Source organism: Schistocerca cancellata, chromosome 9, assembly GCF_023864275.1.
Source record: "Schistocerca cancellata isolate TAMUIC-IGC-003103 chromosome 9, iqSchCanc2.1, whole genome shotgun sequence".
NCBI classification, from domain to species: Eukaryota; Metazoa; Arthropoda; class Insecta; order Orthoptera; family Acrididae; genus Schistocerca; species Schistocerca cancellata.
Genome location: NC_064634.1, coordinates 2,970,109 through 2,989,749, shown reverse-complemented (window position 1 = coordinate 2,989,749; position 19,641 = coordinate 2,970,109). Strand labels below are relative to the sequence as shown.

At 43.3% G+C, this 19,641-nt stretch overlaps 1 protein-coding gene across 2 annotated transcripts in view; it reads right to left on the bottom strand.

Moving 5' to 3' along the window:
• Window positions 1-1,689: 1,689 nt before the first annotated feature.
• Window positions 1,690-19,641, bottom strand: part of LOC126100546 (UDP-glycosyltransferase UGT5-like) — a 121,530-nt gene continuing 103,578 nt past the window's right edge. For both annotated transcript variants that reach the window (XM_049911165.1, XM_049911164.1), the window contains exons 5-6: window positions 17,546-17,765; window positions 1,690-3,700 (exon numbers count right to left, since the gene is read on the bottom strand). In XM_049911165.1, coding sequence (XP_049767122.1) covers window positions 3,388-3,700; window positions 17,546-17,765 — 533 coding nt within the window. In that variant the 3' untranslated portion in view covers window positions 1,690-3,387. The remainder of the gene's footprint in view (window positions 3,701-17,545; window positions 17,766-19,641) is intronic.

The window sequence follows — 19,641 nt, the reverse complement described above, 5'->3', positions numbered from 1 at the left end:
GTTCACCACTTCCGGTTTTTAGGGGAGTCTAGTAAGACACTGATCTCTACATAAAGAAAGCGATTATTACGAGATAACGCCCAACAGCTATCCAACATAACCAGCGTTTAGGTAATGCTTGTATGACCTCAATTGGACAAAGCTACTAGATAAACTACCGTAGACCGCGCTTCTTTATGGTAGTCTAAGGCAGTTTTACAACTCTAGTTTCGACACATGTTATATTGTTCAAGTCGCCTTCCACGACTCTGTCGTATGCCACACGAGATAAGGAACAAGTCTTCTGTAACCTCGATGTATCTACTATTTTTGCTGTATGGGGGTGGTGTGTACAATGCTTTGTGTTAGACAGGTCACAGCCACCAGCACACCAGAAGTATAATAGTAAACATTCAACTGATTGTAATCGATTCCACCGCCCGCCCCGAGTCATAAGAAAGTCTAATGCCCATATTTGAAGAAGTGCATAACAAAGCTTTCTGCATTCTTTTCTTAAACCGATGACGGATGACGTTTAGGGAACAATAGATAACATTTTTACAGACGTTTTAGAAACCAACCAATCTAACTATTTCATTTGCTGTCAATATCAAAAGACAATTGTGCTTACACATACAACAAGGGCACACATTCCATGCAGGTGAGACACAATGTCTCTTTCAACGTATTATATTATGTTCAGTACCGAAGATCAGTTGGCAGCGTTCGCGTTTGTCTAGTAATAATGTCTTCGTAACGTGTGTGTAAAATAAGTAATGGAATTTCCCCGATTATCGTTGAACGCTAGAAAAAAAAAAAAAAACGATGGTGACTAGTGAAAAATAAGGTATTGTAAGTGTAATACACTCTACGTCTCAGACGTATTGCTTTGTACCGTGTGTAATTTCTATATTTGCCATCTTCTGACCATAGACTGCGTAAGATCGTCTGCTCAGGCGTGTGCCGCTGTCTTGGCAGATTTCCATAATTGAGATACTGCGCTCTATAATCTATTCATCATAACAATAAACCTAATGTAAAGTAGGTCCTACTGATGTATTAGATATCTTTTTACTAAGTTAAGTTAAATGAAACATTAAGGTATTCAAATGTATTAACAACCATCAACGATTTTCTTAATCACGCTTTAGCTACGTAGTTTTTGTTTCAAAAACCGTGTACCGTCACAGCCTCTGCAGCGTTGTGCTCTCATTGTCGCACTGGTAATGCACAGTATGGAAATGGCTGAAGCTTCTTCCTGTCCCGTAGTGGAATACGGTTAAAAAGTACAGAGAAATAGGTTGTTCTTAATGTTTTTCATAAATTTATAGAGATAATCGGCTTTGAAGTTCTCTGAGGGACTGTTGACTCACAACACCAAATCGGTTTTGTAGCGGAATCGATAACGAAATAGATCGATGAGCGAGAGCAGTTCATGGTCCGCTGCTTCAAGTCTCGTCTGCGTGATCTTTTTTCTCGTTCAATTTTAAATACCTACATCTCGTAATTCTAAAATTCATGATCATTTTTATGAATAATGCACGTCTTCTTGTTTCTAATTACATATTGGACCCGAAATTCCAGTTTCCATTTAAAATACTAATTCTTAATTATCGATGTTGTATGAAAGTTTGTTGATAAAAGTGGTTTAAATTAAGAAAACATAACAATTTAATTTTTAAGGCAAAAATGAAAAACCAAATTCTCTTTATTTGGATTATGTCCATCGTTTTATACCACAGAGGTACATAAGTATCGTAGAAACATAAAGAATAACCATTTTCACAGCATCGAGCACATCATACAAATGCTGCGTTATTACATTTGCTACCGATCTGGAGCCAAGCTGCGGGATTTGGCCCGAGAAGTAACAAGGCTGTTAAGCTGCCAGCCGTACTGGAACTAACGCACGCGGCTTTTTCACACGTCACTGCCAAACGCTGGTGGGCTACGGAACGGCTCGTCATAAAACAAGAGAAAGTGCTGCGCCTCGTTGGCTTCGTGGACGCTGTTGTTGATCAACGTAGCAGGTGACACTTCCAGAAGTGAAATGTATTTATCGGATTCGGATAAGGAAGGGGCTACGAGATTTCCAGGCGACTGACTGTAAGTAATACCTTCACTAGCTTCAATATTTAACTATACGGTGAAATCCTTCAATACCCTCTTACGTTACACACAGCGTATGCAGAAAAATTACCCTGTGGTTACGTCAGAAATTTTCATGAGTCTTATTTTTGATTACAATAGTCCGTTAGCTAAAAACGAGAACGTGTTGCGGTTTTCGTCTAGTAGTCTAGTAGGAACGTATTGCGGGAGCTTTGCAGTGTATTATTTCATTCTGCTTAAAAATTAAACGACATTCGAAGCTGCATTGCACCTCTGCTAGTCTCGCTTTACGTGTGAACTGCAGCTGGCCACGTCACTGCAGGCTAGCTGCACCAGATGACTGGCCACTGCTGTCCAAGTTAAATGCGCCGATATTACCGCCAAGTCGATGTGCGCGTAACTCCCAGCACAAAACGTACCCTTATTAACGTACTCGACAGTACTCGAGACAGCTTGGCTGCAGTCCCACGTGAATCGGAAATCCAATGAGGTTACAGCAAACGCGGAAGAATACGTAGTGCAATGTTGACATCAGGCTTACTCTTATGATGATAGGATTGTAGCACTTTTTTGCTGCTCTGTTCTGGCTTCTGGTGTTGTACTTCTCTTCATGAATGTCACACTATAAATTCAATCCCGTCTGTATTCAATTGCGCCAATAGTTAATGGATTCAGAAATAGCCAGTTTGTATAACTTAATTTTTGATGTGATCGTAAGTCAAACAATGCTTAACTCCCTGCTCCCCACACACCCTGCCAATCCACCACCCCATTTCCTCAGAAAGCTTATCTAAGCTGACTCGGATATCATATTGTTGTTTCCAAATGACACAGATATCACACGCAAAAGTGAGTCTCCTATCCTCATATGAGTACAATATTTGCAGCTGAATCCCTAGATTTTCGGATGAAACTGTATAATAATTTTTATTGCTATTATTAAGGCCGTGTCACTATCGCAGTAATAAAAATTGATGTGTAGGCCATCTCTTACATTACTGTCGCCATTTACGGAGGTTTTCTCGACCAGTATCTTAAAGTTATTCGCAGCTGACAGACGTCACAGTGCGTCTGACATACTACTCTCTGAAGTAGTTCTGTTACCTGTATTGCGATTAGTTCGCCAGTGTACTTGAGAAGCGTTTCTAAGGTCTTATGCAACATTTCATCACCGTATGAAGAAAGCAGAAGATGGGCGATTTATTTTACGCGGACATGAGTATGAATAATTAGCATTTCTCAGCTTGAAATTTTCACAGAGCTTATGTCAGATGTAAAAACACGGTAAACCAAGTAAGCTCAATCCTTCTTGTGCGTCTTCCTTGATTTCTTCGCGGTTTGAGGCGGCGCTGCCTTTTTGCCGGCGAACAGCCGCAACACGGCCCTGATTGCGATCCCCGCCGCTAGGAGCAGCACCGCGGCCGCGGCTACCAGCACGGCGACGACATCTAGCAGGAAGTACTGGTACCAGGCGAGGTCCAGCGCCGCGGACCTGAGGTGTGGTGCTCCCTGGTGCCTGATCACGTACTCTGTCCAGTAGACAGCCTCGTCCAGCGGCTTCACCGGCCGGTCGTTGAAGATCCGGGACAACCGCTGTGCGTTCTCGCGGTACCTGCGGATTTCAACCAAAATTACGTTCACGTCATTTCCACAGCTACTCTGTAAAAATGAAATAACAGCACGATTTCTTTCTCTACAACGTTACACCGCGATATAGATTTCAGTGTAATTAGCTGCTCCAAATTCCAAATGTTGTTAGAGCAGCTAATTTTCTTCTCCAGATATCTAAAGATATCAGAGATAGGAAATTGCAAAATTTTGTAATGAAGTTTGACATGGCATGCCGTACTTCAAAAGTGACAAAACACAAAAAGGAGACCAAAGTTGGACGACTGCGCGACTGACAAATAGTAACCTACCAGACAGATGCTACAGTTTTCCTGAAAGTTCCGGAAACTTCATAAAGTAAACAGTAAGAAATACCTTTATTTCTAAATAATACTTCGTCGATCGACCGAAAGGATTGAGAAAGGAAGCGAGGCACTATTGCACGTAACTCAATAAAATACTGCGTGTTTCAGCTAGAAGAAAATATTAAACTGTGTATGAATTTCAGTGTACAAGTAGTTCAAATAATTCGTTTTTGTACTTACTCTGTTGTAAAATTTTATTACGGTGATGCATCACCAGTGCCGTATTAAATCTGACTTCTGCAAATGCGATTAGTGCTTCGCATTATTCATGTCCTGTAGTACAGCTATCGAGTTATTCAAACGATTTTGCGTACCATTCTGTAGCAGCAAAACAATTATCTGATGTAAATAGCTTCCATTTTTCAAAAAGAGCCGTCACGGACTACTACAAATGGGATCCTTGGGAAAATGCTACAGGTCGGAAAAGCATCTGTTACTTAGGTACAAGCATTGTCAGTGTCTACATCAATGGCCATCATCACCGTCGCAGTTGTCCTCTTTTTATTTTCATTCTTCCCTTGGATGTAGATTCTCTTAAATTTCTTGCCTTTCATCCTCGATAGCTTCGCTTTTTATTGTTCTTCTATTTGTTACATCAAATAGTTTTTGTTTTACTCCGTCAATGTGTGTAATCTATAGAAAACACGAAGTTAACTGAACGAACAGTTCGCGGTTCATAGTAAGAGTTTCTCGGACCCCAAAAGGGACTCTACATGTGGTTTCTTTAGCACTTTATACAGGATGTCCAAAAAAGGGCTCCCTGATTTCAAAATTAAATATCTCTAAAACAAAGATCGATAGAGGAATGCAGTAAACGGTACGTTTATTGTGAAAGCTGTAAGTAGTTTATACAGCAGTTTGAAATAATAGTTACAAAAGCTCCTAACAGATGGCGCTGTACGCTGTACAGCTCATATCAGCATACATAAGTGAAATAATCGTATGAAAACAATCTTTGCAAACAATCACATCACAATGTTTTCAAAATATTCACCATTGGCACTACAGAGGTGGCGCAAACGAAGAATGAAATTCGCCATCACATTTCGTAGAGTCTCAACCGAAATGGATTCACATGCCACAGAGATCGCCGATTCGAGCTCGACCAGCGTGGCGGGATGCTTCGGGTAGACCATGTCTTTCACTGTGCTCCACAAAAATAAAGTCACAGGGAGTCAAATCCGGCGAATATGGAGGCCAATCCATACCTGCACCAGTAAATTTGGGATATTCCAAAGCAATGACTCGATTCCCGAAGTATTCCTCAAGAAAGCGAAACACTTGTTCGGTCCGATGTGGTCGGGCTCCATCTTGCATAAACCATTCAGTACCTGGTCGATCCTCTAACGCTTGCTGTGTGGCGACAAATTGTTCCAAAATTGCAACGTAACGTGCACCAGTGACCGTTTCTCGAATGAAAAAAGGGCCAATAATGCCTCTGCTGCATACTGCAGCCCACAACAGTAACTTTAGGAGAATACAGGGGTTTCGCTTCACACCAATATCGCTTTTCGGAACCCCAAAATCGCCAGTTCTGCTTATTCACGTATTCATTCAGGTGGAAGTGTGCTTCATCTGTAAACCAGATGCAGCCAACATCAAATCCTTCACTATCAATCATTGTGAGCATCTGATTAGCAAAGGCAACCCTTTGCTGCACAGCTCGTACGGGTATGGCCTGGTGCGTTTGAATTTTGAATGGAAACATGTGTAGGCTCTTTCTCAGTATTTTCTGCGTGCTGGAACGCTTCAAACCAGTCTCAGATGCAATTCTACGGACGGATGACATTGGATTTCGCTGAATAATTCCAGAAACTGTGGCGATATTTTCAGGCGTAACTGCGGTTTGCTTGCGGCCGACATGCCCCACTAGATCATTAGTTACGCTGCCTGTTCGTTGACATTTTGCGAAGAGCCTACGAATGGTTTTCGCATCGGATCCTTTTGGAACATTAAATCGTGCTTGAAAACTTAGCCTTGTTACTGTAGGACTCTCTTCTCACCTGTGGTACTCTAGCACCAGAAAAACGCGTTGTTCAATGGAGTACATGGTTTTAATCTCTTCCTTCGGTACGCTAACCTTCTTTCACGTTTCAATAGTGGAACTGATCGCTCTGGTCTTCGGATCACTATTTATACTAGGCATTGCGTATGGCGATTACAGCGCCATCTGTTAGCAGCTTCTGTAACTATTATTTCAAACTGCTGTATAAACTTCTTACAGCTTTCACAATAAACATACCGTTTACTGCATTCCTCTATCGATCTTAGTTTTCGAGATATTTAATTTTGAAATCAGGGAGTCCTTTTCTGGACACCCTGTATTCCTTTCAAAGGCCTCCCAGGTCAATCATCGTCTGCACTCTTCGAAGGAGGGAGTCCATGAGGAGAGGGTGGTAAATCTCTAGTTCTCTGCCACCTTTTGCAAGGCAGCTACGGCTACGTCCCGGAAGTCATCGCAGGTTCTTCGTGCAGCGCCAGTCCAGTTTCCTCACGGGACCCATTTCGCCTGTACCCTTATGTTTTCAGTGCGGCTGAGTCTGGTGCAGAGATATTCTGCTCCACAATCGACTCCTGCATCATAGCTGACATGTGTGTTGCAAACTGACCCCGCTCGATACCGATTAGTTCCTCACAGTACACTTGTCACAATGACGGGACCATTGTAACACCGATAATAGAAGTATACTGGGCCGAAAGTTTGCTCTGCAGCCCAGCTACCGGAATCAGCCCCGAACCCTATAAGCCGATCCGGCAAACTCAGTAGCATATCGCTACTGCACCACGTTTAAAGGAAGGATTTGGCAGTGATTTGTGTAAGACTTAATTAACCCGGGCTCAACTTGTTACACGTGAAAGCTAACTTCCCACAAGTTTTACTGAATTTTACCGAACCACGAAATCGGAGTACTGTGACAGCGTCAAATGCACTCCCTCCACAACAGCAATGAAGCGGGTCACGTCTAGCAAGCGCTAAGCGATGCTTGAAGTGATGTAAAGAGAGAGAGCACTGGAAATTGCATCAGTGGAAACGAGCCATTTGGAGTGATGATGAACCAGGCTGTACCCGGTGGCAACCCGACGAAAGGCCTGTTCGAAGTTATCTGCCGTCGTGTGTAGTCACAACGACGAAGTATCGAGGGGGTTGTGTTCCGTATGGTCTGTGTTTTACATGGCTACCATGTGGTCCCCGTATTGCAGTTAAGAAAACGCTAAATGAGGAAGTGTGTTAACACAATTTACAGCATAGTGTACGGCAAACAGAGCGAGAACAGTTCGGAGAGGACGATTGTTTCTATCAGCTGTCATAAAGCAGAGTCTGCAAGGCAATGGCTTGTCGACAGTGACATTACTGAAATGGACTGGCCTGCTAAGAGTCCCGACTTGAGCCGAATGGTGCACCTTTGGGATGAGTCAGCATGTCGAGTTCTCTCCACACCCCAAAGTTCAAATGGCTCTGAGCACTATGGGACTTAACATCTATGGTCATCAGTCCCCTAGAACTTAGAACAACTTAAACCTAACTAACCTAAGGACATCACACAACACCCAGTCATCACGAGGCAGAGAAAATCCCTGACCCCGCCGGGAATCGAACCCGGGCACCCCAAAGTCTGGTATCTGCTCTTGAGGAAGAATGTACTAAAATACGTCCATAGACGTTCACACACGTCACTGGAAGTCTTGCCAGCAAGAGATAAAGCTGTTATAAAGGTGAAGGGAGGAAACACTCCGTATTAACAGCCACTAATAGGTGTGTTGTTAGTTTTGATCTGACACTGATTACAGATAATCGTAGCCCACGTCGTTTCGTATAATCATGCATCACTGTCTTACTATTAACTAATTACGCACGGGAATGTTCTCATGCCTATAACGCAAGTTTCTTTTCGGGCCACTCTTAAGCAAAATGAAGCATGCGCCAAATTGTCTTTCATCCGATGTGCGTGGTCCAAAAGATTTGTATTTTGAATGCTTTTATGACGACTATTATCCCACATATTGTCAAGACGGAGTTCAGGAAGAGACTACCTGAACGACACATTATCGATATACGTTACAAGTGTTTATTCCATGTTTCAAAGTTAAATCTAGTGAACTCACTTGTTGAACAAGAGTAGTTTTGAGTGGTCCGCGATCAGTATGCTAAAGTACAGCCAAATCGATGGCTATACCTTGACCTTTGCGAGAACTCTGTATCTACATCTACATCCATACTCCGCAAGCCACCTGACGGTGTGTGGCGGAGGGTACCCTGAGTACCTCTATCGGTTCTCCCTTCTATTCCAGTCTCGTATTGTTCGTGGAAAGAAGGATTGTCGCTATGCCTGTGTGTGGGCTCTAATCTCTCTGATTTTATCCTCATGGTCTCTTCGCGAGATATACGTAGGAGGGAGCAATATACTGCTTGACTCTTCGGTGAAGGTATGTTCTCGAAACTTTAACAAAAGCCCGTAGCGAGCTACTGAGCGTCTCTCCTGCCGAGTCTTCCACTGGAGTTTATCTATCATCTCCGTAACGCTTTCGCGATTACTAAATGATCCTGTAACGAAGCGCGCTGCTCTCCGTTGGATCTTCTCTACCTCTTCTATCAACCCTATCTGGTACGGATCCCACACTGCTCAGCAGTATTCAAGCAGTGGGCGAACAAGCGTACTCTAACCTACTTCCTTTGTTTTCGGATTGCATTTCCTTAGGACTCTTCCAATGAATCTCAGTCTGGCATCTGCTTTACCAACGATCAACTTTATATGATCATTCCATTTTAAATCACTCCTAATGCGTACTCCCAGATAATTTATGGAATTAACTGCTTCCAGTTGCTGACCTGCTATATTGTAGCTATATCACATGGGATCTATCTTTCTATGTATTCGCAGCACATTACACTTGTCACATTGAGATTCAATTGCCATTCCTTGCACCATGCGTCAATTCGCTGCAGATCCTCCTGCATTTCAGTACAATTTTCCAATGTCACAACCTGTCGATATACCACAGCATCATCCGCAAAAAGCCTCAGTGAACTTCCGATGTCATCCACAAGGTCATTTATGTATAATGTGAATAGCAACGGTCCTACGACACTCCCCTGCGGCACACCTGAAATCAATCTTACTTCGGAAGACTTCTCTCCATTGAGAATGACATGCTGCGTTCTGTTATCTAGGAACTCTTCAATCCAATCACACAATTGGTCTAATAGTCCATCTGCTCTTACTTTGTTCATTAAACGACTGTGGGGAACTGTATCGAACGCCTTGCGGAAGTCAAGAAACACGGCATCTACCTGGGAACCCGTGTCTACGGCCCTCTGAGTCTCGTGGACGAATAGCGCGAGCTGGGTTTCACACGATCATCTTTTTCGAAACCCGTGCTGATGCCTACAGAGTAGATTTCTAGTCTCCATAAAAGTCATTATACCCGAACATAATACGTTTTCCAAAATTCTACAACTGATCGACGTTAGAGATATAGGTCTATAGTTCTGCACATCTGTTCGACGTCCCTTCTTGAAAACGCGGATGACCTGTGCCCTTTTCCAATCCTTTGGAACGCTACGCTCTTCTAGAGACCTTCGGTACACCGCTGCAAGAAGGGGAGCAAGTTCCTTTGCGTACTCTGTGTAAAATCGAACTGGTATCCCATAAGGTCCAGCGGCCTTTCCTCTTTTGAGCGATTTTAATTGTTTCTCTATCCCACTGTCGTCTATTTCGATATCTACCATTTTGTCATCTGTGCGACAATCTAGAGAAGGAACTACATTGCAGTCTTCCTCTGTGAAACAGCTTTGGAAAAAGACATTTAGTATTTCGGCCTTTAGTCTGTCATCCTCTGTTTGAGTACCATTTTGGTCACAGAGTGTCTGGACATTTTGTTTTGATCCACCTACCGCTTTGACATATGACCAAAATTTCTTAGGATTTTCTGCCAAGTCAGTACATAGAACTTTACTCTCGAATTCATTGAACGCCTCTCGCATAGCCCTCCTCGCACTACATTTCGCTTCACGTAATTTTTGTTTGTCTGCAAGGCCTTTGCTATGTTTATGTTTGCTGTGAAGTTCCCTTTGCTTCCGCAGCAGTTTTCCAACTCGGTTGTTGTACCACGGTGGCTCTCTTCCATCTCCTACAATCTTGCTTGTCATATACTCATCTAATGCATATTGTACGATGGTTTTGAACTTTGTCCACTGATCCTCAACACTATCTGTACTTGAGACAAAACTTTTGTGTTGAGCCGTCAGGTACTCTGTAATCTGCTTTTTGTCACTTTTGTTAAACAGACAAATCTTCCTACCTTTTTTAATATTTCTATTTACGGCTGAAATCATCGATTCAGTAACCGCTTTATGATCGCTGATTCCCTGTTCTGCGTTAACTGTTTCAAATAGTTCGGGTCTGTTTGTCACCAGAAGGTCTAATATGTTATCGCCACGAGTCGGTTCTCTGTTTAACTGCTCAAGGTAGTTTTCAGATAAAGCACTTAAAAAAATTTCAGTGGATTCTTTGTCCCTGCCACCCGTTATGAAAGTTTGAGTCTCCCAGTCTATATCCGGTAAATTAAAATCTCCACCCAGAACTATAACATGGTGGGGAAATCTACTCGAAATATTTTCCAAATTATCCTTCAGGTGCTCAGCCACAACAGCTGCTGAGCGAGGGGGCCTATAGAGACATCCAATTACCATGTCTGAGCCTGCTTTAACCGTGACCTTCACCCAAATCATTTCACATTTCGGATCTCCGTCAATTTCCTTCGATACTATTGCACTTCTTATCGCTATAAACACGCCTCCCCCTTCACTGTCCAGCCTGTCTCTGCGGTATACATTCCAATCTGAGTCACATAACGATAAGAAGTCCTCACTTCTGCTACTCCTGGTGTGTAGACTGTATAATCAGTCACTAAAATCTTCGCTCTGCCCGTAGACTTTGTTGGAATTAATTCATCATTAATGTAATTTGTAGATCACATTATTATTATTGTTGTTATTTGCAGAATTCATAGTCATACCGTATAGATGGGCTAATAGCAAATGTTGCCGCGAATTTTGTCATACTCGCCACGAAACGTGAGTCTCTTTGATATGTTGTCTAGAAACCATAACTTCTACCCTGAAAAATTAACTGCACTGCATCAAACTAGAGGCATTTCCTCCACACAGGTCGCGTATCATATGGCAATGAAGGACATAAGTCTGTTACAACTTAACACGGAATTGAACCACTTCCTGTTTACGTACAAAGCCTACGGGTTGTCCATTAAGCTACAGTGACGACCAGCTATGATTTGCATTTTAGGATCCATCTGGTGTATCTATAGTGCAATAATTCGCTGCCAGACGATTAGTAAGAAAGCCACTGGAGTCGCACTTAGTCATAGCGAGGCTCTCGCGAAAGCCACAGAAGACAGACAGGTACGGTCTAACAGATGTCTTTGCTTTGCTCTTGAAGGGTTGTCTTTATATTATTTTTACTATTTCACCTTGTTATATATACATTGACATTAGTTGCGCGTATGTATTTTGCTTTTTCTTTTTTGTATGTTTACGTATCTTTTGCGATGTATCATGCAATATTTTACCTCAAATGTTTGCGAAATATGCCCGTCGTACAGCAGCTTCGACCAATTACAGCAGAATAGGTAGAATTTCCAATGGTAGAATATGTAGATTGGATAGTTTTGCGGTGGACAAACTTTGTTTGCATTCCAGAGCCACTGAAGAAGCTTGTTCGTTTATGTTGATTATTCTAATACCAGTGAGACTTTTATTTAATAAATTTGGGAAAGAGTAAAGATTTATATATTTTTCAGTTATCTCAGCATTAAATACTATTCGACTCATTAGCGAGCATTCAGGTTGCTTCGCCACTCTTTAAAATTATTCATCGGCTTTCATTTTTAATTGAAAGATTTTGTTACATATTACTTTTCTGTATGAACTCGATCATTACTGATAGGAAGAATAATTAAGGGTGGATCCTGCCATCGCTGTACATGGCGAAGCACATGGCAACACTTGAGAATTTTATACTTGAGTTATCTTTCCCTGTAATTGGAGAGCAGAAGTTAAGTGTTATTTAGTCAGTGACAGAGACACTTTTCGTATGTTTGACAGTGACTATTCAAAATGGCCGACAGAGAAGAATAGACGAGATCTACTTTCTCAAGTAGTAGGGGATAAATCAGCAGGGAGTGCAAGGAAACCAGCAGGAAAGAAAGAGAAATGGCATCAGGTAGCAATAGGAACTGTCTTAAGTAGAAGTGTATGAACTATACGATGCAAAATTTGTACAGACAGGCCGTAAGTGAAGTAACTGAGGAAGTGAAGCGAGGGTTTATAAAGGAACTTAATAAATTTTTTGTTGATAAATGTATAGATAATAATTCGACTCTCATGCCAAGGATTAATTAGAAAAGTACGAGTATTTAACACTGACGGACAAAAGAAGATTTACGCTCTTCGTTTATTGATTTTAGCAATAGTTACCTTACGTTGTTCTCATGTCCTGGTGATAAGACGTGTTCTGTAATTTTAAAGTGAAATTGTGTTATATAATGAAAGCTATTTACGAACACAGTGATTTTTCTCGTTTACGATACCATGGATCCCAGATCCTGTAACTCTCGGAATTATTATTATTTTAATTTTGTGTGGAGAATTTAGATGGAGGCGACGATCTTCGTGGCGGCGCAGCTCAACAATAGAGGTGCTGAATGTGTTCGTCTCTTTCCCTTCGTGGCCGCCGATGTCAGTTTCTATATTTAAGTCACATTGGCCGCGACACTCAGAACCTGCGATCTTTCTTTTCGTTTGGTTACGAAGTCCGATTATTTTCCTGCTCAGGTGAATAAATGCATTTTAACCACGATTCTTTTTACCCAGGGCACGGAGAATGATAGTACTTAGAACGTACGTGGCTATACCCCGATCGTACGATCGCATATGTTTGAGTGTATACCGACGTAACTACGAGTATACTTATGACCGATTTCCCTAACAGTATTAATTATTATTTTGAACCACTCACTCTCTAATGTACGTGCCCTCTTATTTAGTGTCGTCAATCGGGTGTATTCCTTCATAACATTACTGTTAATATTCAGTGGCTTAGTTTCCACAATTGACCTTTGCCTGTGTCGCAGCGGCGCTTCACGCGAAATGGTTCAAATGGCTCTGAGCACTATGGGACTCAACATCTCAGGTCATAAGTCCCCTAGAACTTAGAACTACTTAAACCTAACTAACCTAAGGACATCACACACACCCATGCCCGAGGCAGGATTCGAACCTGCGACCGTAGCAGTCCCGCGGTTCCGGACTGCAGCGCCAGAACCGCTAGACCACCGCGGCCGGCTTCACGCGAAATATTTATTACTCGACAATCATACTGTCACTTCAAAATCACGATACGGGATGACTAAGTATCTAGCAAATTTAACAGGGCGGTTACAGATTGGAGGGCAAAGATAAATCAAAGAAGTAAGTGATCAATTGGCAGAGTTCAAAAAGCTACGAGAAAAGTTTTAAAATAGACTGAAAGTCAGAGGTTGAAGACGAGCTTCAAGAATAGCGAGGTAGGTAAAACGGAGGTAACATCTTTTAAAAATGAAATAATTTAAGAGGAGACAGAGGATATTGAGGACAAATAAATTAAAGGAGAACTGAAAGTGAACAGGTAGAAGCAAAACTTGAAAAAATTGTTCAAAATCAAGTTAATGAATGTAGGCAAGGCAAGGATGAAGTTAAAATTTATTGTGGTCATGTTATTGAAGAACATGAGCGATACAGTAGAGAAGAGGTCGGAGAAGTAATATAGAACGCTTCTTGAATACAGGACAGAGTGGAGTTGCTTGAGAAGGAAGTTTAAGGAGAGGATATTGCAATTCAGCTTATGGGAATACACATACAAATGGGAGCAGTTTCAGTAATATCAGTTGTGAAGCAAACAGAACGACGACGATGCCTAAACGACCTGGCGCACAGGGTGAGCAGCAGTCTGCAGCTGTTCGCTGATGATGTGTGACGTACGGGAGATTGACGTCGTCGAATATCTGCAGGAGGATACAAGATGAGTTAGAGAAAATTTCTATTTGATTTTGATGAATAGCAGCTAGGTCTCAATGTAGAAAAATGTAAGTTAAAGTAGATGAGTAGGAAAAACAAAACCGATAATATTCGAATGCAGTATCAGTTGTGTGCTGCTTGACATAGGCACATCGATTAAACACCTGGGCGTAACGTTGCAAAGCAATATGTAATATGAAATGGAACGAGCACGTACGGGATGTCGTAGGAAAGGCAAATGGTCGACCTCGGTTTATTGGGACAATTTTGGGAATGTGTTAGTTCATCTGTTAATGAGACTGCATATAGTGCAGTATGCGAGCCATTGTCGAGTACTGTTCGAGTGTCTGCGACCTGTAGCAGGCTGGATTAAAGAAAGACATCGATCACGATGGCAGGTTCGAACCACGCACAAGTCTTACGGAGATTCTTTAGCAGCTCAAATGGAAATCCGTGGATGGAAGGCGACGTTCTTTTCGCGAAGCACTATTGAGTAAATTTATGGAACCGTCATCTGAAGCAGTCTGTAGAATGATAATACTGTCGCCAACAAAAATTTCGCGTGAGGACCAGAAGGTGAGGTTAGAGAGATTAGACAGGCGTATAGACAGCAGTGTTCCCCTTCGCTCTATTTGCTAGTGGAACAGGAAAGGTAACGACCGGCAGTGGTACAGGGTACCCCCCGCCACGCACCTTATCGTGGCTTGCGGAGTATGTATGTAAATGTAGATGTACAAATAGCCTAACGTCGTTCGGGTGATGAAAAGCAGAAGGCTGCATTGGGCAGGTTACGCAGTGTGGAAGAAACACGGTAGTCCAAAATTAGAGTGGAATGTATCTCATCAGGCATCAGACAATTGAGAAGATCTAGGAAGAGATAGACTGACTGAGTAAGAAAAGACTTGCTGCAACTGGAGTGTTGGAGAACTGGACAAAGACTGCAGAAGCCAGAAGCAGATTAACTGTGGCTGCATGCGTTGCTGTTGGCCTGATTGTGTAAAGAAAAGTAAAAAGTGGGTACCGGGTGATGAAAAAGTCAGTATAAATTTGAAAACTGAATAAATCACGGAAGAATGTAGATAGAGAGGTACAAATTGACACACATGCTTGGAATGACATGGGGTTTTATTAGAACCAAAAAAATACCAAAGTTCAAAAAATGTCCGACAGATGGCGCTTCGTGTGTTCAGAATAGCAATAATTAGCATAACAAAGTAAGACAAAGCAAAGATGATGTTCTTTACAGGAAATGCTCAATATGTCCACCATCATTCTTCAACAATAGCTGTAGTCGAGGAATAATGCTGTGAACAGCACTGTAAAGCATGTCCGGAGTTATGGTGAGGCATTGGCTTCGGATGTTGTCTTTCAGCATACCTACAGATGTCGGTCGATCACGATACACTTGCGACTTCAGATAACCCCAAAGCCAATAATCGTACGGACTGAGGTCTGGGGACCTTGAAGACCAAGCATGACGAAAGTGGCGGCTTAGCACACGATCATCACCAAACGACTCGCGCAAGAGGTCGTTCTCGCGTCTAGCAATGTGGGGTGGTTCTAATAAAACCCCATGTCGTTCCAAGCATGTGTGTCAATTTTTACCTCTCTATCTACATTATTCCGTGGTTTATTAAGTTTTCAAATTTATACTGACTTTTTGATCACCCGGTACTTACAATAGAAATAATAGTAATGCCTCAACGGCCACATCACATGTGTCAGAAGAAAAGGGCGTCAAGACCTTCAGAGTGCTTTAGATTTAGTACTTGTAGAATGTATTTCCGTGTCGATGGGTGTATGCAGACTGAAGCGAGGAATGGAAATTTGTACTGAGGCCAGTATTCGAAGCCGTGTCTCCTGCTCACTAGGCAGATCCGCTAACCACTACACCTTCCTGAATGGGTGTTTGCATTGAGGAGCGAGGCCTGCTAGTGTACTCCAGGCAGCTGTACTGAGCCACTGTGGTCAGCGCAACTGCCTAGTGAGCAGGAGGTGCAGGTTTGAATCCTAGTCTTGGTACAAGTTCTCATTCGTCACTTCAGTCTGCATATATACACACACACACATACACACACACACACACACACACACACACACATATATATATATATATATATATATATATATATAATCAGCCAATTCAATCATTAAATGATGTGGCCTCTTCGAGTCATGGATTCAGGTAGGCTTTCAGCAGTCTTCTCCAAGTGGGACGGTCTTGGGCAGTTCTCTGCCGGGTGTTACCAGCGATCTTCTTGATGTCTTTGTCCCATCTGTCTGGTGGTCTTCCTCTAGGCCTCCGGTGCTCTCTCGGACTCCACTCTAGTACTAGTTTCGTCCATCTGTCGTCTTTGCTTCTAGCGACGTGATCAGCCCACTGCCATTTCGAGGAACCTACTGTCTCTAAGATGTCATTAACCTTCATCACAGACCAGATGTCATCTGCCCTTTTCCTGTCCTTTCTGGTATAGCCCAGCATTGATGTCTCCATGGCTCTCTGTGCTGTCCTAAGTTTCCCTTTTGTAAATGAGTTCAGTGTCCATGTCTCGCAGCTATACGTCATCACAGGAAGAATGCATTTATCAAATACTGCTTTCTTCAAATTTACTGGTCTTTTTGACCTGAATACTTTTGAATTCTTGCCAAATGCTTGCCAGCCAAGCTTGATGCGTCGATAGATTTCTGGCCTTATGTCTCCCTTCATATTTATAATCTGGCCAAGGTAGACATATTCACTGACCTCTTCTAGCAGACTGTCCTTGACCTTCACATCTCCAGCTGGGACCCATTTGTTGGACATTACTTTTGTTTTGGAAAGGTTCATGTTCAAGCCAACCAGCTGACATTCCGATGCAAGCTCTGTAACTAAGTTTTGGAGCTCTGCGAAGTCTTTGGCCAGTAAGGCAATATCATCGGCAAATCTCAAGTTGGTAAGCCTTCTTCCATTAATTCTAATTCCCTTACCTTCCCAGCTCAGCTCTGACATAGCCATTTCCAATACAGCAGAGAACAGTTTTGGGGAGATGCGGAATTCTTGAGTTGATTCGCCGATGTTAACATAAGCTGAAGAATTCTCGTAGATTTTCCTGAGCACTTCAATGTATGCTGCTCCCACTCCTTGCTCACTCAAAGCTTGGAGGACAGCTACATGGCTAACGGAGTCAAATGCTTTCTCAAAGTCAACAAAGGCAATGCAGAGAGGCAGTTGGTATTAATTCGCTCTGCTTATCACTTCACTAACGGTCAGAATGTGGTCAATAGTGCTAAAATTGCTTCGAAATCCTGCTTGTTCTATAAGTTGGGCTGAGTCTAGGGTGGAACTAATTCGGTATATATATATAATCATAGGTCTGAGACTTGGGAAGGTCCCCGGAAGCGTACAGTCTGATGTGTTGTTGTGGGCGGCTACCTGGGCTCGTTGAGCACCTGGTCGAGCGCCCAGTGGACCGACTCGGCGGTGACGTTGCGCAGCTGCAGCAGCACGGCGAAGCCCTGCTGCACGGCCTGGACGGCGTTCAGCTGCTGCTCGGCGAACACGGGCAGCGCCACCACGGGCACGCCGCGCGCTATCGCCTCCTGCGTGCTCAGCAGCCCGCCGTGCGAGATGAAGGCGCGCACGTTCTTGTGGGCTGCAACAGACAGCGTGGCCCTCTCGTGTCTGCCAGCACCAACAGTCGTACAAAAAAACTGCTGATTCGGCTACCTGTGTATCAGGCGTCACCGCTAAAGACACATAAACACACTGGACCAAAAGTTGGCCACCCTCGAGAGGCTGTGGAGAACGAAGTCAGCTTGGAACACGCCGGCACTATGCCGTTTCGTCTTATATACTTACCCCATCCAACTCGCTGGAGCCTGAATAACAGGAATAATAATATGAAGTACTAGAAAAACTCAAGAAATTACACGCCTTCGGGATAAGTCCTCCAGCAAGACATAAAACCTTTTGTAATGCAGGAGACAAAGATACAAGTAGTTGATACGCAATCCTGCAAATTTGCTTCCAGTTTCCAAAAGTCGAGCGAGCTCTGAGCCACAGCATCATCGTGCCAATGGATTCTACATCACATTGTAGACTCTAAGAAAAAGTAGATATCCACCATGGTGGAATTATCCCACTTGGACTGAACCACATAGAGGTGATGGACATATATAGACTGCTGGCATAAGCTGTCGCCAGCACACGGGGCAGCAAAGAGACCGCGAAAAAATCGATAGCAGGCGCTGGACGAAACGCGCCTATCAGCAGAGAGGCCAAAGACAGACTTGCAAGGAACGCGCCGCCAACGACCTGTCCGCCGCCAGTGTTCAGATCCCCGGCCACAGACAGCTCGGCCCAGTCGGTCGCAGACAGCCAGCCCAGATGCAGTCGCAGTCAGTCTGAGTTACCAACTCAGTCACTATTCTAGTTGACGTCTGTCAGTTCACGTCACTGGCTACGAGTCTGCAATGTTTATAGCGGGACTTGTACTTCACCAGCAGTCTAACGTGGACTATTAGAGAAAAGCTTGTACCACAACACATGGATAGCCTAAAGATAAGTAGCTTTTTGTTCTGGTTAATAGAGAACCCTGTTAATACACGTGTGCAGTTTGTGTTGTAGAAAGATAATACCGGCAACCAAACAACATCCTCTCCCTTGCCGACGCGCGGGGTAGCCGTGCGGTCTGAGGCGCCTTGCCACGGTTCGCGAGCCTCCCCCCGTCGGAGGTTCGAGTCCTCCGTCAGGCATGGGTGTGTGTGTGTTGTCCTCAGCGTAAGTTAGTCTAAGTTACATTAAGTAGTGTGTAAGCCTAGAGACTGATCACCTCAGCAGTTTGGTCCCATAGGAACTTACCATAGATTTCCGAAAATTTCTCCCTTGCTTCCCCTGGTACAAGACTACAGTGTCAACGACAACACAAAAGTGCCGACGAAGATAATTCTGTGCAGACTGAAGTTAATCAACTTGGCCGACAATTTTGCTAGCTTCTCTAGTATTTTAGTTCGCAGGCATGCCTATTTCTATTTGCTAATGTGTTATGTCACTCTTTCGTACGAATCACTTGCATAACGATTCGGGTTCACGGTTCATAACTAACCTAAGGACATGACACACATCTATGCCCGGGGCAGGATTCGAACCTGCGACCGTAGCAGTCGCGCGGTTCCAGACTGAAGTGCATAGAACCGCTCTGCCACCACGGACGGCTACGAATTTTTCGATCATGCGACTATATATTACCTATTAACCATGATGGCAAGTAACTGTAAAGATCTGACCAAGAATTCCAATATAACAGGGCTCTGAATCATGTCACGCTGTCTTCAGATCACACACCCGACCAAATCAGAAGCTAGACCAGCTGAAAGCAGTAAACAGAATGCCGGGTGCCCGCTAGAAGCCACTGTGCTCCATGGTCGGAAATCAGAAGCGTTTCCCACTGGCTGGAGACCCGAGCTGTCCCACCAGAGATACACATGCTCTTCAGTGGTGCCCCTTACAGATAACCCGAGGAATTTATC